Here is a 22,104-nt window from a genome sequence, read left to right on the forward strand (position 1 = left end):
CAAGTTGACAATGGTTATTGGTCATCACTGGTGGATATTCAGATAAACTAGGAAATACATGGGACCAAGTAATGAAGGTTGAGTCTGGGTACATGGGTGCTCTTCTGTACATGTTGGTTGAGTGAACAGATAAACCGCTCACTGCTTTGTAAACTCACAGGTGACCAGAGGGTCCCTGTGGCCTGGCGTGTGCAGGGAAGCCTCTGAACCTGGAGGGCATGTGGAAGGATGCACTGGGGAGCGTGCTGGTTGTGAAATGTTTACACTTTCATTTTTGGACGCATTAGAATAAACGAATAAGGATTATGTAAATTATGAAACACATCAATTGAGGATCTCATTTAAATATCAATTTTTAAAAATGTACTATTAATGATTCAGTAACACGTCCCAGATTTGCAGTTCTGCAATGAGATCTAACTTGTGCTGCGGCGAGGCAGGTCTCTGCTGCAGACCTGCCGGCTTCTGCATGTGACAGACGTGGCTCGGAGGGAAGCTGCCTTCTCGCGTGTATCTGTCACTTATGTCAAAGTGACTGAGAGTGTTGGAAATCAAACAGAACAAGCTGTAATGAAAAGCAGCAGCTGCCTGTCAGCCCAGCCCCTCCCATCTCTGAGTCCTTCTTTCCCAGAAAAATTACTTCCTCCTCTTTGGATAGCCTGTTGATTTTTCCATAATTCTTCCAAACAAAGCTACCATAGTTGTTCTGTGCTATGGCTTGTCTGATTTGCTTATCTGTCATCTTACGATTCACTCCCCTCATCTGGCGACCTCTCTCTTGGCTGGGACACTTATCTCCCTGTGTCAGGCATCACAAGAGCTGAGTGGCCGGGGTGATAGCAGTTAGCTGTCACGAGTGGAGATGAAAGGTTTGGGACACAGTTATCTCCACTCTAAGAAGAGGGCCTAGGGAAGCCCAACCTAGGGAGGAAAGGTTTTACGGGGCTCATGGTTCCAGGGCTTTTAGTCCTTCAAGGCAGTTCATGGTGTCAGGAGCGTGAGGCGGGGCCTGTTAACGTCATGGATGACCAGGAAAAAGAGCAAAGCTGGAGCCAGAGGTTAGACAGCACCCTCGGAGGCCCACTCCTAGGCTCCTAGTTATCCATTTTTCCTGGCAAGGTCCCACTTCCTAAAGACTCCACACTGGCCTCACACAGTGTCCTCACACAGTGCCACCAGGTGGGGACCAAGCGTCCAAACGTGAACCTGTGAGGGACATTTCAATGCAAACAATAAGGACACGATTTTGTTAGCATTAGGGTGTGGGCACGATTTTATTAGCATTAGGGCGTGGACACGATTTTGTTAGCATTAGGGCGTGGACACGATTTTGTTAGCATTAGGGCGTGGACACGATTTTGTTAGCATTAGGGTGGACAGAAATTTTAAAAGGACAACTTTGAATCAAGTGAATTCTAGATGGAGGAAAGATTGAAAAAGCTACAGCTAGCAGAATGGAGAAAAAAAGAGGGGAAAGAAGAAAGGGACAGAGGAAGGCAGGGAAAAAGAAAAAGGGAGGGGAGGGAGGAAAAGAAAAGGAAAAATAGACTCTGTTTTGGGTTTTCTGTTGCTGCAATGAAATACCATAATGAAGGCAGTTTGGGAGGAAATGGTCCATTTTGCTTCTGTTTCCATCGTAGTTCATTTTCAAAGGTACTCAGGGCAGGAACCTGGAGGCAGGAGCTGATGCGGAGGCCAAGGAGGGGTGGGGTGCTGCTTCCTGACTTGTTCGCGATGGCTTGCTCAGCCTTCTTCCTTACAGCACCCGGACCATCAGTCCAGGAGCGGCACCGCCCATCAGAGGTTGGGCCCTCCCACGTCCATCACTAATTGAGAAGATGCCCCCCAGTTCTGCCTACAGCTGAGTGTTATGGTGCATTTTCTAGCTGAGGCTCTCTAGCTTGTGTCGAGTTGGCGTAGAAGCCAGCTAGCACAGTGCCCCACAAAACAGTCCTGGATGAGTTATATTAGACTGATTAAAAGTGGGGTGGGGTCTTTTGTAAGCATGACCCTAAAGTAAAGAGCTGCCAGAGAAACAAAGGATGTTTTTCATTCCTCAAAACCGAATGCAGGGCTAGAGATGGCTCAGTAGCATGCACACTGCTCCTGCAGAGGACCTGAATTCCGTTGCTCCCGCCTGTGTCAGTTGGCTCATAACTGCTTGTACTCCAACTCCAGGAGATCCGATACCCTTTTCAGGCCTCTGGGTGTGCCTGCCTTCACAGCCACACACCCCACACATACATACACATACTTAAAAATAACAAATCTCTCTTTGGAAGTGATGAACTTAAACCTGTCATCTCCCCCGGTTGTTTTTGCTGCCTTTTGCTTGTTTCAAAGTTTGCCACGGTGTGAAACTTGATTATATTTATTAGCTCAGTCGAAAATATAAAGTGCCTGGCGTGTGCCAAGGACAGTGCAGAGTACAGGGGCAGGAGTCACAGGTGGCCCCACTGAAGGAACCTGCCACACACACACACACACACACACACACGCACACACACACGCACAGCCCGACTCTGATTCACCAGCTTGCCTCTGTAGTCACATCTTTAGCCAGTCAATGAACTGGTGATGTGTCCTTCCCTACTGCTGGGCGCACATCACAGAAGCAGACAAAAGTGACGTGCAATACAGCTATAGCCGTCCTTGATCAAGAAAAGAACAAAGAGTCCTAATTCAGATTTGAGGGGAAGGGGAGGAGGCAGCATTGGGAAAGAAACATTAGACAGACCTGAAGAGAATTCAGGCTGACCTCCGAGCAGAGGACGAGGCCTCCAGGTACAGGGTGAGGTGCCAGAAGCCCTGAACTTTAATGAGGTTATAGAGAAAAGAGAGGTCATGAACTTCGAGATTCTCCCAAGCAGAGTCCAAGGGCCCCAAGCAGCCCTGTGATTGGTCATCCTCTGCTTTGGAAGTGCAGCATACTTAAAGGAAACTGACATCGTGGATGGCGTGTGTGCCACAGGGAAGGACTTTACAGCCTTGGCTCCAGCCCAGAAGGAAGAGGAGAGCAAGGAATACCTGTGGGTGACAGATTGTCCGTGCCAGGGGGCTGACTCCACAACTATGTGCACGCTATTCAGTACGGTTTCTCTGTCCTGGACATCCCAGAGGTGACCCCCTCAGTGCCCCAAGCAGAAAGCCCTAATCTTTTTGGCTTTTGCCCCTGTTCTGATCTGGACAGATTGGCTTCCTAAAGCTTGAAAGCATCCTGAGGATTCCTGATTAATTTTTAATTATTGGTAGCCCATCCTAGTCCCACCAGCACCTAAATAAAACACAACCTGAAACCCCTTTAGAAAATGTAAAGCCTTGAAGTGCAGCGAGCCATCTATAAACTTGCAAATGGCATCATTATTTTGCATTTTGTCGCTTGGGGGCCTCATATTCCAAGAGAAGGAGAAAGAACAGCTCTCTGGTAATGCGTTTTTATGGTCTCTTTGCATATTAAGGACGTTCCAGAGAGGCAGTTATAAAATATGATCACACGGCTTTTCTTTTCAACTGTGCGGCGAATGACTACAGAGACAATTTGGGGACTGAATACACACGTTTATCGTGTCTTTGCATTTGCAAGGTTTGCTTTTTATTAGCTTTCCCTGGCTGCCTCACAAGAAAGGATTAAGTTAAAATTTCAGAATTCTGGACCTGGGCTTTTGTTTAAGGGTCCTTCTGTGTTATCGGTCACCATTCCATGTGCGCCCTGCTGCCCCCAACTGCAAACATTCCCTGTGAGATCCATGGGCCCAGAGCTCGGAGCATCCATGAGACTACATTACTGAGGTCGGCAGGATTCTGAGACAGGCAAGAATGGAAATGAAATTAATTTTCCATCAGTATCTGAGTAAACAGACCCTGACCTCACAGCTTGGGAGCTGGGGGATCTTTGATTCACTTCTGCTCTACTGTTCCGTTATGGTGAATGTTTTCCCCTCAGCATCCAGCCTGTACCCCTGCTCCTGCCGTGTGCGCCACACCCGTGCTGCTGTGCTCTGTCCTCGGGGCTCTTCGTGGACAGAGTCAGAATCTTCTAGTGGCAGGCATCACCTGTCACCTCTGTCAGGTTCACGGCCCTTGTAGCAGTCTCGTGGCAGAGAGAGCTGAATTCTCGGGTTCACCCTGGGTTCTCACTCAGCCTCAGTCAGTTTCTCTTCGTTCTCCCCTCTTCCTGTGTTCTCTCTCTCCCCCACTTCTTTCTTCCCCCCTCTCCCTCCTCCTCTGGCTGGTTGTGCGTATGTCTAAGGTTCTATAGAATAATAGTAAACATATTACATAAACATAGTCAGTGAAACTTGATGGCTCAGGCTTTAATCTCAGCACTCAGGAGGCAGAGGCAGACTGATCTCTTTGAGTTCAAGGTCAGCCTGAACTGCATAGAGAGTTCTGGGCCAGCCAGGGCTGCAGAGTAAGACCCTGTCTCATAAACACAAACCCACCAACTCTCACTTCAAAGAGAAGAGATCTCATTCTGGAACCAAAATACAAGTGAGTGACCATGGCCCGGGAACACAGACTTAGGTTACCCCAAATTCCGTATTCTCCTATGCTAACATGTTCATGAAGATTTTGCGGTTAAAAACAAAGTTGTAAGCCAAGGAACTTTAAAGACTGTGTTGGATGAAAACATCACGACTCGGGTTAAAGTGAGGTGGACGATCACAGCTCTAGGTCTCAGATGCTGTCTGTTGATGTTTTTAACCTTCGGGTTGTTGAATACAGTGTTTGTACGCTCCTTTTGTGTGTGCTGTTGGTGTGAGGGTCGGCATGCTCACAGGTGCGAGCACTCATGGGTACGAATGCACGCGGAGGCCCAAAGTCGACACCTGGCGTCTTTCTTGAGCATTTTTGGTTTTATTAATGAGGTGGGGTCTCTCAACTGAACCCAAGGCTTGCTGAGCAGTTAGACTAGCTAGCCAGGTGCCCCGGGGATCCTGTCTCTACCCTGTGGCTGGCTACCTTGCCTGCTGGCTTCTTATGTTGGTTCACAGATCCAGACTTCAGTTTTCGCAATAGCACATCGCATGCTTTTCCCGCTGAGCCGTGAGAAGGGATTTCTACCTGCTAGCCATAAGAATGCCAGGTCCAACCAGACGTGGGCAATAAATGGCTGCTTAGGGGGCTAAAGATAACCCAAGAGAATTTGGCTGTGGACACGTGACCTTCTGGCTCTCTACAATCGTGAGAATTTTAAACTGTCGTTCAATCAGCATAATATGGGATATTTAACAGGGCGCAACACTTCTGCCTGATGACAGGGTCAGCGTGTCTGAAGGATCCAGGCCCCAGTCATCCACATCCTCAACTGGATGGCCTGACCTTTTGGGGCACATGCTTCCTCTTGCAGAGTCAGGCAATAGGAAGGAATCTTGGCAGTTGCTTTTCTGCTCTCTGTGACCAAATGCTTAGCAAGAGCTTTTTTTTTTTTTGGCTAGGGTCAATTCACCTGGGCCCATGGTTTAAGAGGATTGTTGTCCACTATGGTGGGGAGAATGGAGAGACTGGAACAGCTCAGATGCTTGCTCTGTGGTACAGGAACTGGCATTAGGATCATGACATCGCTGCAGCTCAAGACAAAAGAAAAGAGCTCTGGCTAACCTGGAAGTGGGCATCACCCTCAAGGCCGAGCCCACAGTGATTGTTTCTGCTTAACTATCACACTCCAAAACAACCTCCCAGAATGGCACCACCAGCTAAGGGCCAAGTGTACGAACATGTGAGCCTGTGGGGACATTCCACACCCAAACCATAATAAGCTTTAACGCCCGAGTCTCCCCAAAACTCTAAGATCACAAACACATGGCTCAGAGTGGCAGTGGGACTGTGTTTTTATTCTTATACACAGACACGTGTGTAGACTCTCTGACAGACACGTGGGCAACACAAAAACACAGCCATATAAGTAGACACATAGACACACACAGACACAAACACATACAAACAGGCACACACACATAGACACACAAACATAGACACACACAGACACAAACACATACAAACAGGCACACACACATAGACACACAAACATAGACACACACAGACACAAACACATACGAACAGACACACACACATAGACACACAAACATAGACACACACAGACACAAACACATACAAACAGGCACACACACACAGACAGGCACAAACACAAACAGATAAATACACAGACATGCACATAGATAGACAGACAGTTAGACAAGCTACATAGACACAGACCAGCACACACAAGCAGACATGCTCACACAAAGCTCAGACGGTTGCTGGCTTGATGAACAAGTCATTCCACTCTTACAGATTTGGCAAATCACAGGAAGTGAATTTGGAGCCAACTGCTGGTTATGTTTTCATTGAAATCTGCTGCTTTCTGTTCCTCGGGTGAGTAACTGGAGCCCGTGAACATCCTGCGTTTCTCATCATGTTCTGCAGTAAGGCCCTGTCAACACGATGGGAGGATTCCCACCTTCTCCGCTCCCCGTCTCCAATCGCTCTTGTTGCTACACACTGGAAAATATCATTTTTAAAAGCAAACATGACAAGCTTTTGAAAATCTGCCACACATGCACCCTTCCCCCGACCAGATGGCTCCCGGCTCTCCCCAGCCTTGGCACCCATCCTTTCCTCTGACGCACTGCGGGTGACATGGCTTGGATGTCTGTCCCTTTACTTTTAGGTTGTCATGTTTCTCTGAATCGGTGGCAAATGTTGATAGTACGCTAACATGTTTTCTGAAACTGGTTGAAAGAGTTGCTTTTGATGTGGTGTCTCAATCCGACACTGCTGATTCTTTATAGATAGAGAAATCAGAAGAAAAACTCAATTTTATGCAGAAAGAGACTAAGCAACTGATCTTTCAAGAGAGAAAACCCAGGAAGGAGAGGAAAGGAAATGGAAGGGAGGGGAAGGAAGGAAGAAGAAGGGAGAGGAGGGGACACTTTTACCTCTGCGTCCACCCTCCTTTTTGAACTAGATTCTCTCTGACTTTTCCCTGTTTTAATGGAGTCTGACATATCTTTTGCTTTTCTTTGTAATTCTTTACCTTCCCCAGATAAAGATCATTGTCCTTATCTGATTAAAAACATAAAGAGAGGTTTGACATTTATAAGCCTTACTCGAAGAACATTTGCTGTAGCGAGAAAGGATTTCGTGTCCGAAGATGTAAAACACAGTGAAGACAAGCAGGAGTGGGAGGAAGGGGACCTGGTGACCCACGGCTGCATTTCATTGTCCCTAAATCTCCAAAACTTGTCTTGAGAACAGGGGTGCCGACCTGTGTGCTATCACCTGTGGACTGGGCCGAATCCGAGCTGCGAGCAGCAGCCCATCAGGAGACTCGGCACACAGTGCCTGGCACCGGACACCCACCCCAGCCCTGCTGAATGGGGAGAGCTCTTGCGGTTTGTGTGTGAGAAGAGCCTCACAGTGGATCTTGTGTCTCTCTCAGATATTGCCCATCTGATGTGGTTTGAGAGACTCTACGTGTGGCTTCAGTGTTTTGAAAAGTATCTCTTGTACCCGGCCATCGTCCTGAACGCCCTCACTCTTGATGCCTTCTCCATAAGCAACTACAGGAGACTCGGGACCCAGTAAGTGGTTGGCAGTTTATTGTCAAACTAATGGGGGTTACATTTTCAGAACCAAGTACGTTTCCTCTAAACAGACAGCAAAAGCCAGTGTCCCACACCATATATAGTGGCCTCATGAAGGGAACCATGGCCGTTTTTTGCACTGAGTAAGCAGTTACTGTGCGGTGCCAGGGACGCCCCATGGCGGTGCAGAGGATAAACATCGGGGGGTCTGAGCATCTCCCTGCAGAAGAGCCGATGATGCTCCTCAGGTGACAGGAGCTCAGCGTGAATCGGAAATCCCGGAGTCTTCACCGCTGCGCTTCAAGCTTCGCAAATTGCTTCGTATCATTTTCGTTTAGCAAGTAGCATGCTTTGGGGAGGGGGGAGGCGACCCTGTCACCGCTCTCTGCATTTATCAAGAGCGGCCTCATCAAGGTGTCCATGTTCTTGCAAAGCATGAGCCGTGGAAAATTAAATCATTAGTTTCGTAGACAAACAATTCCTTCTGAATTTACAAATGGAACTCCACTTGGTAATTTGCAGGTCTGTTGTTCTAACAGAAGGTGAGAGGCGCTGGCGAGGATGAGAGGCGCTGGCCAAATACCGTGTTATGGTGGGGGAGGTGAAGAAAAGCAGATCCTCGGAGGGAAGGTTTCTCACTGGTCTGCCTTGGTCAGCTGCTCAGTTGATGCCATGACAGAAAAAATTTAGGGAATTGACTTTTTGTGTTGTCTTTTGTTTGTTTGTTTGTTTTCGAGACAGGGTTTCTCTGTGTAGCTTTGGAGCCTGTTCTAGAACTAGCTCTTGTAGACCAGGCTGGTCTCAAACTCTCAAAGATCTGCCTACGTCTGCCTCCCAAGTGCCGGGATTAAAGGCATGTGCCACCACTGCCCAGCCAGGGAATTGGCTCTTAAAGGTGATCAGAAAGCTGTTGGTCTCTAGAGCAGCAAACACGAGAAGCCCTGGAGGTGGGATGTAGAAATGCTTTATTAAATCTCTGCATTTCCCTCTGTGTTTGAAGCATAACGTGGGCTCTTGCCTAGACAAGGCGCACGGGAGTAGACCCTGGCTGGGACAGAGCACACGCACTCTCCCATGGCGTCCGTGGCCTCACATACACCCTGAAGGTGCTCCGTGACTGCAGAGAACAAGGACCCGTGACCACAGCTTTTGAGGGACAGTGCCCTAGTGTCCTTTCTGCTGTTGTAAGAAAACACTAACCAAAAGCTGCTCAGAGGAGGAGAGGACTAAGAGGCTTACACTTCCAGCTCTGTCACCGAGGGAGGAGTTTTGTTTGCTGTTCTAGTTGGCGCCGTGAACCTGGGAAAGCAGAGCCTGAACATGAGGCAGACTAAAGTCTCATGCAATAGCCAGCTTCATTCAGAGCACTAGACAGTTTATACTCCAAGGGTTAAGGAGAGTCATCGGAGCGAAGGATACAATCATAAGAACAAGCCGCACGTGGCAAAAACATGCTTTTTCCTAGAGTCACGAATGACAACAGCTGAAGCAAACTCACTTGTGTCTCCTAGGAGACACATTCTAAGGAACAAGTCGGTGTTTTTGAAGAAACTGAGCTCACAAGACTCTTGTTTTGTTTCTGTGGAGTTTCTCGCAAACACTCAGAATTCCCCTTGTACAACTCCATTCTTGAACTGTATTCTACTAGAGCTGAATGCAGAAACCATTGGAGGAACGCGGCTTGCTGATTCTCTCCCAGGTTCAGGCTTAGCTAGCTTATTCATACAGCCACGGGCCACCTGCCTGGTGCCACATGTGGAGGACCTGGCCCTCCTCCATCCATTAACAATGAAGACAATCCCCTACAGATATTCACAGGCTGAGTTGAACAAGGCTTGAGCTTCTCTTCTCAGATGACTCTAGGCTGTATCGATTGACAAAACTAACCAGGACAGACATTGGCAAGGAGGCGATACCAGGGAGTCAGTTCAGACCAAGTCTCCATTAAAACTTACCCTAAGAACTCTGAATCCAGCGATACGAGTTCAAATCTCCGTGGGACCTCCATTATATTAGGAAAGAATCTTAAAATGGGAGGCTCCACCGATGCAAAGAAATCCAATTAGGTCATATTAAACCGAATTAAAATGCCCATTGTTTTATTAAATACAGCGTTCTCAGGTGGCCGAGCGCATGGCGGGGAGACAGAAAAGTGGGGAGCTGATGCAAACCTGGAACCACCTGTTCCTCCTCTGGGAGCTCACTTAAATACCCTGTGGGAGTGGTCCTGACCTTCCCCCGTGAGGGGTCAGGACCTGACATGCTGGAATTTCAAGTCCAGACCAATGCAATTCCTAGACCAGGGGGCTGGGATGGATGCCAGGGGCTGGCATTAAGCTCCCAACTTAACACTCATGAGCCTGCATGAGGTGTGTTGCACAGTCAGACCTCAAGGGACCTTAGTGTAACACATCGCATGACGCCACTGACCCATCCTCTTCTACCCACACAGCTGGGACATTTTTTTGATGATCACCGCTGGCATGAAGCTACTGAGGACCGCGTTCTGTAACCCGGTTCACCAGTTTGCTAACTTGGGTTTCACAGTCATCTTTTTCCACTTTGACTACAAAGACATTTCTGAGAGCTTCCTCCTGGATTTCTTCATGGTGTCCATTGTATCCACCAAGGCAAGTTCCTTGCTCGTTTTCTTCATTTTTATTGATGGAAAGGCCGTGTCTCATGTTAACCCTACTTTTCCCATGGAGGTTTAGAGAAATGCCTTCTCGCTAGAATGGAAGGAAGGTCCAGACAGACCAAAGACAGAATCCCATTGACGGCCAGCGTGATGAGCAAAGAGCTTATTGGGGTTATTTACCCAAGCTTGGGAGACACGCAGACAGTTACACCCCCAGGAAAATCCCAAATATGGTGTGTCAAATGCACAAGCAGCTATAGCCTTGCAAAGTCCACAGCTCCCACTAAATCTTCTCCTCCTATGTATACCAATACTTGCCCAGTCTACATGCAGCTGAGACAGAGGTGGTAGCTAGAACTTCAAGGGGGGCTCTAGTGGCCTCCTCCTTTAGGAGGGGGAGGAGTTGCTAAGCCTTAGCTTCCTTCAATGAACCCTTTAATCCTGGAATCTCTACTGTACCTGAGGCTGTACCCTCACTAGCAGCCTCTCACAGTTCTGAGTCTTAGCTGCTCTCCTTGACTCCCTTATGACTTCAAAGCCCATACCACATGGGAGATGACTCTTAGATCTTGCCATTTGACTTTTAGCTGGAGATTCATCCCTGACCCTCTCTAGACCACAGCTTCTCTATGCTGACCCTGAGCAAATACTTTCCAGATTTTACCTCAGTAATAACTGGTCTCTTCTTAACCACAACTGATTCTTCGGATCCAGGTGACCAGCATCAATTGTCCCAATAAAGCAAAGGTTTCATTTCATTACTGCTGGTCTCTTGTTAACCACAGCTGATTCTTCAGCCCCAGATAACCAGAAAACATAGATTTTTATTGAAATTATCACATTAATGGCCCTGATAAAGTTGTTGATAGGCTCTCAGTTTCTGACACTCACAAGCCAGTCCTCCACTGACTGCATGTCTCTCAGAATTATCTTCCAAGCTCCCACAACAGGTCTTTAAGCTATGAGCATTCAGTGTCTTTCCAGACCAAAGCTCCAAAATCATCCATCTTCCTTGTATAAAATAGTCCAAGACACAAAAGCCGCACGATGAGGTCCAACACAGCAAAACCCCATTCCTGGTACCAATTTCTAGTCTAGTTTCCCTATTGCTGTGATAAAACCTGGGGAGAATGGGTTTGCTGCATCTTACCTCTTACAGCCTGTCATCAAAGGAAGCCAAAGGCAGGAACTAAAGCAGACACCACGGAGGACTATTGCCTGATGACTTTCCCCAGTCTAGGTCTCCCTGCTGGGGGCGACACTGCTCACAGTGAGCTGGGCCCTCCTACATCAGTCACGAATTAAGAAAACTCCCTATAGACCTGCCATTCTGGTAAAGACAGCTCCTCAGCTGATAGGTAGGTGAAGGTCTGTGTGAAGTTGGCAAAACCTGATCAGAACGGCCTTGTGCCCATACTCTTTCTGTGTCTTCCACTCGGATGCTGGTGTTAGAGGTGTGCACCACCACACTCACTTTGTGTAGTGTTGGGGCTGGAACCCAGAGCTTCACAAACACTAGACAACTACACCTCCTATGGATCCTTTTGATCAAAATACATGTGATTTCAGACAGAACCAAACTAGGAACTTTCCTTTTTCTTCTAATCGAAGGAACATTTAAGGATTGTCACTTAAATCAAGCATGGTGGCACAGGGCTGCAATCCTAGCACTCAGGAGATAGAGGCAGGATGATGAAAAATTTAAGGTCGTCCTTGGCTACATAAAACTCTCGCAATTCTCTGGGAGCTTTCTGGTCCATCCCGATCTGGAACCACAGTAAGCTGTGTGTGGAGGACACTGGGTGGCTAGGACTGTCTCATTATAAGCAGAGCAAAGATGTCAGAGATCCTTGCATACCATCCCATCAGCCCTGGGACTTTTATAAAAACCATTTTGTCTTGAATAAGTTTTGCAAAAGGATGTGGTTGCATGACCTGAGAAAACCCTGCCATCCCATAGCACACTGAACATGAAATTCTGCAGACCATTAGTTCAACATGGGTGCTTTTGCCACTCAGGAAAGTAAAATTAATGGTGAGGCTGTCTCGTGGTGATACTGCTTTAATAATTGCTACCAAGCCACAACGTGCAGCCTTGTTGTGGAGGACCACGGTTCATGTTCAAGGTCTCTGCAGCCATCTCTAAATGGCATTTTCTTGTACTTCATGCATCTGGGTGGACAATCCTGTATTTAAAATGAATTACTTTTTTAAAGAGTTTGGGATTTTAGAAAATAGTTTATTCAAAAAAAAAAAACTTTGTTCCGAAATCAGCTACTGGACTGGGAAGGTGGCTCAGTTGGTAAAGCACTTGCCGCCCCGGCATGAGAGTCCAAGTTCAGGTCCCCGGAACCTAGGAATGACGGCGTGCTCCGGCAATTGCAGTCATCATCGGGTGGAGGGGAAGAGTCTAGTACTCACCGACCAGACAGCCTAACCACGTCAGCTAGCACCAGGTTCCCTGAGAGACCCTAGCTCAAAAAAATAAGATATTGAACATTTGAGGAAGACACATGACACTTGGCCTCTGGGCACCACACATGTGTGCGCATGCACACACAAACCACACACAAAAATCAGGAAAATTGCTATGATTGCCAAGCACTGTCCTGGGGCCATCTGTCCATAGTGTGGTGGACAGCCTAGCCCTGGGACTCTGTGTGGGCCAGGCACCACCCAGAGCATTTGGCTCATATCACAGCTTGATCGGCCTGTGCCCGTCAGTTTACAGATGAGGAAACTGAGGCAGGAGAATAGTGAGTCGTGGGACGGTCTCCTGACTGCAGATGGGAGAACTAGATTCAAGGGCAGCCTCTCAAGCTAAGCCTGTATTCTGTGGTGACCCCAGGTAAGCCTGGGACAGGAGGCTCGTGAGTAAGGAGGTCATTGCATGGAAGCTTCCAGAAAGCACATGGAAGTGGTGCCCAGCTAGCCTTCGTGAGTGGGAATGCAAGTGCTGACTGGAGCTTTGAGGAAGAAGGGGGTCAGGCAAGTGGAGTCCACGGAAGCTTCCAGAAGCTTCGAAAGGTTCAGGAATATAGGTTGGGGCATGTGCCTGTGTGTGCATGTGCCTATGTGTGTGTGCCTATGTGCGTGCCTCTGTGTGTGCCTGTGTGTGTGTCTCTGTGTGTATCTGTCTGTGTGCCTTTGTGTGTGTCTCTGTGTGTATCTGTGTGTGTGCATGTGCCTGTGTGTGTATGCATGTACCTGTGTGTGTGTGTGCATGTGCCTGTGTGTGTGCATGTGCCTGTGTGTGTGCATGTGCCTGTGTGTGTGTGTCCATGTGCCTATGTGTGTGTGCCTGTGTGTGTGCCTATGTGCATGCCTCTGTGTGTGCCTGTGTGTGTGTCTCTGTGTGTATCTGTCTGTGTGCCTTTGTGTGTGTGCATGTACCTGTGTGTGTGCATGTGCCTGTGTGTGTGTGCATGTGCCTATGTGTGTCTCTGTGTGTATCTGTCTGTGTGCCTTTGTGTGTGTGCATGTACCTGTGTGTGTGTGCATGTGCCTGTGTGTGTGTGCCTGTGTGTGTGCCTATGTGCATGCCTCTGTGTGTGCCTGTGTGTGTGTCTCTGTGTGTATCTGTGTGTGTGCATGTGCCTGTGTGTGTGTGTCCCCTTATGTAGCTCAGGCTGTCCTTGAACTCTGTTTTTGACCCTCATCCTCTGGAGTCCTGGGGCTGCAGGCATTCCTCAGTGTCTCTGTTGGAAATAAGCTGTGTGGTTCATGATAGGAGCTTGAACCAGGGTGGCAGAAGGGAGGAGCAGAACAGGAAAGGGACCAAAGAGAGTAGAAACCCTGGTGACCTGTGCATAGCTGACAGTGACCTGTGGGGGAGCCATGTGGGTAATCTGGGGAGACAGGGCCTGTTGTTTCAAGTAGACACTGAGACCCTGATTTGTTTTGTTTTTACAGATGCAGAAGGGCAGAGTCAGAGCTGGGGTCTGGGCAGAATGCACTCCTGTGGCAGGAGATTGTGGCGGGGAATGAGGGTCCAGAGAGATGGTTCTTTAGCTGGAGCTTGCTGTCTAAGCACTAGGTTCTGAGCTGTTCCCCAGGGCAACATAGATAAATTGGGCAGGATGTGTGTGCTTGTAATCCCAGAGTGGAGAAAACTGAGGCATCTCTGGGGCTCAGTGGCCAGACAGCATAGCTCACTTGTTGAGTTCTAGGCCTGTGAAAGGCCTTGTCTCAAAACAGAAACAAAATGGTAAACAGTACCTGAGAAATGATACTCAAGATTGTCTTCTGGCCTATACACATACACACACACACACACACACACACACACTTCACACATGTACACACACATGCATGCATGCATGTACACACACGCCCACAACATACCAAATGAGCCAGACTAGAGACCTGCCCCCACAAGGCCAATGTATAGAAGCATGTGGAGAACAGTTCACATCTTACAGGTCACCCTCCAAGGCCCCGGGCCGCTGGCTCATGTGCTGTGCTTCTGCCTTTTTTTCTTAATACATTGTCTCTGTTTCTCCCACTCTCCACATGGCCCTGTCCATTCTTGATGGAGGACATAGGGACTTGACATGCTTGTGTAGAACACTCCAGCCCATAGTATTAAACCTACACGGTCCTGCACACACAGCCTTTTTCTTAGAGAACCATGAAAAGGTGGTGAAAGATCTAAAAAGAGCTGACGGCCAGGTGCCCCTCTTCTCCAGAGACAGAACACAGCCAAGCTAAACCCCCACTCCCGAGTCTCCTATTTAGCATCCTATGATACCCTGGCACCACGCCCTTGATGATATTCATGAGGGAATGGAGACGTGGGGAGACGTAGGGAAGAATGGAGATAGCTGGGACCTGGGCGCAATTAGAGCGAGAAACTGCTGGGTTTGGAATCCTCCGACGTCTGATTACTGCTTTTGCTTCTGCGTAAATACAAACTGCTGTACCAAGCAAAAAATAATTGTAATAGATTCATTTAATCACAACACCGCTGTGTTGGACCTGCAAGGGCTTTGTGCTTGCAGATGTGCCTGCCCTCCCTGGGGCCGTCTGTCTGACGGCATGGCTGGGCCTGACCTACATCCTGGCTTCCTGGGAAGGTGTCTGGAGAGCCTCCCAGGACACAGCCACCAGGGGAACACAGACAGAGGAATTCTTCATCGCCCAGTCCTTTAGGGGGAAGGGGGTGTATCACTTAAACAAGTCTTGTTCATGCTTGCAGTTTTCGCCTAGACATGAGCCACGGACAGACTCTTAACAGTTACACCAAGAGTGACCTACAGTGGGGGGTGGGGGGCAGGTGGGTTTGCAGTCCTGGGGTGTCCGTCTGTTGCAGGGAACCTGAGCTTGTCTGGTTGGGTTAATGGTGGGGGAAAGGAAATCCCAACTTAAAGGGAATTCTCTACCCCAGAAGGAGGCCAAGGATGGAAACTGGTTAGAGCATCTTGTCACTCTCACAGAGTCTGGGACAATACAGGTCAGGGAGACTGGGCTTCCTGTGCCTCTAACAGATGGGATATTGGGCTGGTGAGGTGGCTCGGCGGGTAAAGGCAATTGCTATATGGGCCTGATGACCCCAAGTTCTGGATCTCGTGGAAAAGCAAAAGAGAGAAGAGACGCCACAAAATTGTCCTCTGACCTCCACATACGTAACGTGGCATCCATGCCCCCTCCCTGCATCAAGCAATCACAGACATATACACACAAAAACAATTTAAGTAATTAGACTGAGCTATGATCATCGCTCTGAGAAAGGCAGACTCTGAGCCAGTGTGTGGATCTGCTGAGATGAGCCGGACAAGCCTCTCTGCTTGACCTGTGGCCTCTGGGGAGCATCCACATCAAACACTGTTTCACACCGCCTGCTGGACAGATGATGCTGGGAGGTGGAAGCCAGCAGTGATCTCATGGACCGTACCCCAAAACCAATGTCCTTTAAATGGCCTTGATGTGGTGACCAATCTAACCTTTCTCTCTTCGCTTTCAGCTCGGGGACCTGCTACACAAGCTGCAGTTTGTCCTGGCCTACGTGGCCCCTTGGCAGATGGCCTGGGGTTCTTCCTTTCACGTGTTTGCCCAGCTCTTCGCCATCCCTCATATCCTTTCTGCTTGCTCTCACCGCTCGGCAGGTGGAGGTTTGCATTTTACAGGCTGGGGCTATCCACTGACCAGGAGTAACAACACTGTAACACCTGCCTGGTTACATTTTAACGAGGGGGGTGGGGGTGTCGGGCACTCTGGGTCCCCTCCAGGCCACTTAACCTTAAAAGACACTGGGTCATTCTAGACTCTGCCTGCTCCTCAATGCATGCTCAGCGGTCATTTAAAAAAAAAACAAAACATTTCTTTATTTAGAGGGAGGCATGTTCCATAGCACAACTGTGAAGGTCAGAGAACAATTTGTAGAAATTGGTTCGCCCCTTCTGACACGTGGATCCCGGGAACAGAACTTGGGTCATCCAGCTGGAGACAAGTGTCTGTACCCACCATGTTATGTTACTTTGTTAGCCGAACTCTTACTTTTTTCTGAGGCTCCCATTTCCCGACTCCAGGTATACAGTCAGAGAGTTGGCCTTTTATATGAAAATAACTGATTAAATAATTGGGTTGTCGTATGCAAACTCGTACACATCTATTTACCCTTAAATGTTATAGATAAGGTTAATGAATTCAATATTTTCTTTATTATATTTTGACATAATATAGTTATTGTATCTACTTCATCAATACTAAGAAATCTAGAATTAGATACAAGTAGAATTACCCCTAAATGCTTCCAGAGACTACAAAATTAATCATGGTTTTATTTTGTGGTTGCTAGGCAGAACTGGTTTCTGTACATTTTTAATGTGTTTCCATAATGATAATTAGCTTTAAATCGATTTAATTCAGTTCAAAGCAAGTTGGAGATGCCATTTCTAATGATTGCATTGACACAGATAACTAAATTTTATGCCATATGCAGAGAGACATGAAAGTTGATTTTTAAAAGTCATTCATGGTGACACACACCAGTAATCCTAGCATTCAGGAAGAAGAGGCAGGAGGATTGTCTACAAACTTCAGGTAGGTCAGATCTACATAGTCCAGGCTGGTCAGGTTACATTGCCAGACTTCATCAAAACTACAGCAAAACCAACAAAGAAAACACCAGAATACACTTGAAGAGAGAGGTTTGATGTCAGCCTAAAATTCTGTCCCTCAAGCTTTCGTGTGCCACTGATTCTAGCGATTTAGTATTTTTTGTACCCATGACTGTGGTCACAAGGCTCAGAGCCACTGCTGTCAGAATCCTGGAAGGAACCTATAAGATGCATAGGTAGATCCCTGGGCTCTGCACAACTTCAAGGTCAGATTCAGGGGCGGCTCTGTCACGACAGCAAACACTCTTACCAAAAGCAACTGAGGGAGGGAAGGGTTTATTTGGCTTAGGTTCCGGGTTCCAGTGGAATTGTCACGGAGGGAAGTCAAGGCGGAAACGCAGCTAGTTCATTGCACCCGCAGCTAAGGGCGGTGAGAAAGGAACGTATCCTTGCCTGCTGGCTCTCACGTGCTCCGCTTCCTTTACACCACCCAGCCCATGACGTGGTGTCACCCATATTTGGAGGAGGTCTTCCCACCTCAGTGAATGACCGAGACAGTCCCTCTCAGACATGCCCACGGGACAGCCTGATCTAAACAATTCCTCCATAGTCTCTCTTCCCAGGTGATGCTAGGGTGTGTCAACCTGACAGGAAAACCAACTAGTAGAGGTGGGCACAGGAACCACAGTTGTGTTGACACCCTCGGGTGAAGGAACTAAACTCCAGCAAAGCACTCTGGGTGCTGTTTGCTGCCTTGAATGGGGCTGGGAGCTGGGTTCCCATGAATTCCTCACAGGAAATTTCTTATTCAATCTGGGGACCGGGACAGAAACATACTTGTGATCATCACGAAGCAATAACATATTCTAGATTTTTAAATTTTTAAAAATTCATTAAAATGTCTTTTAAACCAACTGCCACCTCTGGCTCTTAGAATCTTTCTGCCCCTTCTTCCACATAGATTCCGAGGCTTGAGGAGAGGGTGTAGCAAAGACATCCCACTCAAGGCTGTGCACTCCAAATTCTCTCTCTCTGCACATTGTCCAATTGTGTGTCTGCCTGGTAATTGCCATCTCCTGCAAGGAGAAGCTTCTCTAATGGTGCATGGGAGTCATGCTGATCTATGGGTAGAACAATATGTCACTAGGAGTAGGTTATGGTGCTGTGTTCATTTAGCAGGATAATTCCAGTAGGACCTATGGTCTATTTAGTACCATGTTCTTGGCCACAGTAATAGTATGAGATACGAATTCAATCTCATGGAGTGAGCCTTAAATCCAATTTTTAAAAGTTGTTGGTTAATCCCCTAATCCTTGTGCCTCTATTGTAACCATGGGCACAGCCTGTAGAAAGGTCGCTATTGTAGCTTGCAGGGTCCATCGCTGGGAGAGTGAAACTGACGATCACTTGTGCACAGCATGGTATATTCCTGTTCTTAGACCTACGTTGATATTTCTAAATCCTTTCAAGGTGATTTGGCAGAATAAACAAAGAGGGAAAAAAAATGTTTGTGCCGCCCTTTAACTGCAAGCCACTTTGTTTCCCTAAACAGAGTCCTTTAAACAAAGATAGGGGGACTTCTTATTTCTAATGTATTTCTGAGGTTTCTCACCTGGAATTTCAAGCATGTTTCTTAAATGAAAATTTTCAATGAAATACAAGTGCATGGTGAGGAACCACTGTGGCAGTTTAAAGTGGGACGCTCAAATCCCCAGCCTTTCATGACTGGTAGGGCTTCCTGTCAATATCTGTACTCAATAGGTAAGCGTGGGTCCCAGTGATTCCTTGTGGCTTTATGGCTTGGGTGCCTGTCTGTTGGGTTCATGCCCGAACCCGTGTTGATGACTCAGTAAATCCCCAGGGAATCAAATTAGCCAGCATGGCTTAAAGCCAAGTGCTACCATTTGTAGATGCCTTCTCTTATGTCATGGAGACATGAGGGCTAGGAACTCATTCCGTAGAGTGTTCTCCTTGCAAGCAGGAGGACCTGAGTTAGACTCTTAGAACTCAAACCAAGGCTGAATGTGTTGATGGGCGCTTGTAATCTCCATGACAGAGAGGCCGTGGAGGCAGGAAGATTCCGGGAAATCACTAGTCAGTCGACTTAGCAGCCTCCTTGGTGAGCTTCAGGTCAATGGGAGACCCTGTCTCCAAAAATAAAGTGGCTGTGTCTGAGGAAAGCCAGTCAAGAGTGAGCTCTGGCCTTTACATGAAAATGCATCCAAGTATGCACGCGCGCGCACACACACACACGCAAAATAGAGACACTCAAGATGCATATTTGATGACCAGTTTTAGAATATCCCATTCATCTCTTCCCTAAGACTGGCCCTTTCATGACATCACTTATTCCCTTCTGCTAAGACGAGGCCTTCCAACTGCCCTGTGCTGGCCACTGCCTCCAAAACTTCTCCTTCTCCGCAGACCTCCCCCTCCTTGTTCAGTGATGAAGATCAGGACTCTTACCACCCAGCGTCCACATGAGATGAAGGGTGGAGAAGCTGGGTACACATAACGGTTCAGAGAAAGGTGTCAGACCCCTAAATCTCAGCCTGGATCCCCACTAATTGCCAAGTGTTAATTATCTCATCACCCTATTAAGAAATGTGGGCTCCATCCCACACCGAGAACTGGCTAATTTGCTCTATTTGGGGATTGAGTTAGCTTTCCAGCCAGCAAGGCCCTGTGGATAAATTGCTTTCTCCCGTTCTAGCCTGTTTTCCCCTTTGCCACCTCCACTGGCTTCTGAGCTTCCTGCCTCTGGGGAGAAGAGCAGACCCTTTGAACATGTGTAGACACTGGGCCCAGCTATTGTCTCCCCATAATTAGACGGCCTTCCCTAATTATCACCACTAAACGCGCATTGTGAGGAGGGAAACTTAAGCCTCTAACGACTTTCATAGAGTGCTTAATTATGGTGTTGAGGGTTCCATTTTAATTGTACTTTCCTCTGGTCATCTGCCTTGTGGGCTGACCTTTGGGCACGTTCTGTTGGAAGGAACTGAAGGAGGCTTTGGCGGACTGCTGCTCTAGGACTCCGGGGCCTGTATTGGTGTTCTTAATCACAGGTCAGCTGACTACGCAATCACTGTCCCATGGAGAGTCTCTTCGTTCATTCCCTTCTCTACCCTACCTCTCCTCCCCTAGAGTGCCCAAGCTTTTCTTTGTGTGTGTGTGTGTGTTCATATGCACACACAGAGAAGCTAGAGGTCAGTGCTGGAGTCTTCATTGATAGCCTCCTTGTAGCCCAGATTGGCCTCGAATTCTTGCTGTAGCTGGAATGACCTTTAACTTCTGTCCCCTTGCCTAGTGCCGGATACAGATGAGTGACACCGTGATCTGTGGACATGGCGTTTAAAACTCAGCGTTTAACGACAGCACGTGTTCTGCCTTAACCCCACCCTCTCAGACTCGGCCATGCTTTTCTTCCAGACGTTTGCCACCTCGATCTTCTCTACACCCCTGAGCCCTTTCCTGGGGAGCGTCATATTCATCACTTCCTATGTCAGGCCAGTGAAGTTCTGGGAGAGAAGCTATAAGTAAGAACCTGACATCACCGCTAAGTCTCTGTACGCCATGTGCCCAGGACCTACTCCCTACCCCTCTGGGTGGTTTTGAACTGTTTACATCCTCTGGAGAGTGGGGCTGATCCAGGCTCCCATGGTTCCCCAGTTCAAAGTGTGAATACGTGGTTTGCTGCTAATGTGATGTGAATCAGGGGTTCTGCTGCTGGTGCAGTGTGAACCAGGGATCTGCTGTGGTGCAGTGTGAATCAGGTCTTCTGTTGTGCAGTGTGAACCAGGGATCTTCTGTGGTACAGTGTGAATCAGGGGTCTGTTGTGGTGCAGTGTGAACCAGGGATCTACTGTGGTACAGTGTGAATCAGGGGTCTGTTGTGGTGCAGTGTGAATCAGGGGTCTGCTGTTGTACAGTGTGAACCAGGGGTGTGCTGCTGGTGCAGTGTGAACCAGAGATCTACTGTGGTGCACTGTGAACCAGGGGTCTGCTGTGGTGCAGTGTGAATCAGGGGTCTGCTGTGGTGCAGTGTGAACCAGGGGTCTGCTGTGGTGCAGTGTGAACCAGGGATCTGCTGTGGTGCAGTGTGAATCAGGGGTCTGCTGTTGTGCAGTGTGAACCAGGGATCTGCTGTGGTGCAGTGTAAATCGGGTCTGCTGCTGGTAGAGTGTGAATCTGTGGCCTACAGATCCAGCTATCAAAGGAAAGAGTTAAGCTGTCAATTCCTAGCAGCTAGCCCAAGGGATGTGATGGGCAAGTCATGGCCCACCTTCTTTGATATGCCGGGATTGCTTTGCCATGTCCCTTCTGTGAGCATTGAAAACTCACCACAGCTCTGCATAGACAGTGCATCACCGAACCTGTAGGACACATTTACTCACCTTTTCCTTGACTATTTGGACCTGCCACCAGTTTCCCCAGGGGACAGTGGTGGAATGGTGTATCTTGTTGCTATTTTCTGATAGTGGGGTTGGAATCCAGAGCCCAGAGCACACTGAGTCCACTCTACCACCCTTCATTAAGGGCAAAAACAATATGGGCACAATGGCTTACTGAGAGTCGGGGGAGGGGGTTGTTTGTTCGTTTGTTTCCAAGACTGGATCTAATGTGTTCCTGGACTTGTCTCAAAAGCCTTATGTAGCTAAAGATGACCTTGAATTTCTGATCATCCTCCTGTCTTTACCTTGCTAGCGTAGCTCACATCCCCAGGATCGGCTGGTCAGTCCCATGCTGGCATGATGCTCAGCTTGCATCTTTAAGACCATAGTGACAGTCGTGCATCTCTTTGTGTCTCACTCCGGAGGTT

At 48.1% G+C, this 22,104-nt stretch overlaps 1 protein-coding gene across 1 annotated transcript in view; it reads left to right on the top strand.

Annotated features, from left to right (window-relative positions):
• Pcnx2 (pecanex 2) overlaps nucleotides 1-22,104 on the top strand; it is a 123,428-nt gene that overhangs the window by 72,363 nt on the left and 28,961 nt on the right. The window contains exons 20-23 of the mRNA XM_041650116.1: nucleotides 7,442-7,583; nucleotides 10,039-10,216; nucleotides 16,187-16,295; nucleotides 20,692-20,821. Coding sequence (XP_041506050.1) covers nucleotides 7,442-7,583; nucleotides 10,039-10,216; nucleotides 16,187-16,295; nucleotides 20,692-20,821 — 559 coding nt within the window. The remainder of the gene's footprint in view (nucleotides 1-7,441; nucleotides 7,584-10,038; nucleotides 10,217-16,186; nucleotides 16,296-20,691; nucleotides 20,822-22,104) is intronic.

Source organism: Microtus oregoni, unplaced genomic scaffold (genome assembly GCF_018167655.1).
Source record: "Microtus oregoni isolate MIOR12 unplaced genomic scaffold, Mior012 000004F_ref0000308, whole genome shotgun sequence".
NCBI lineage: Eukaryota > Metazoa > Chordata > Mammalia > Rodentia > Cricetidae > Microtus > Microtus oregoni.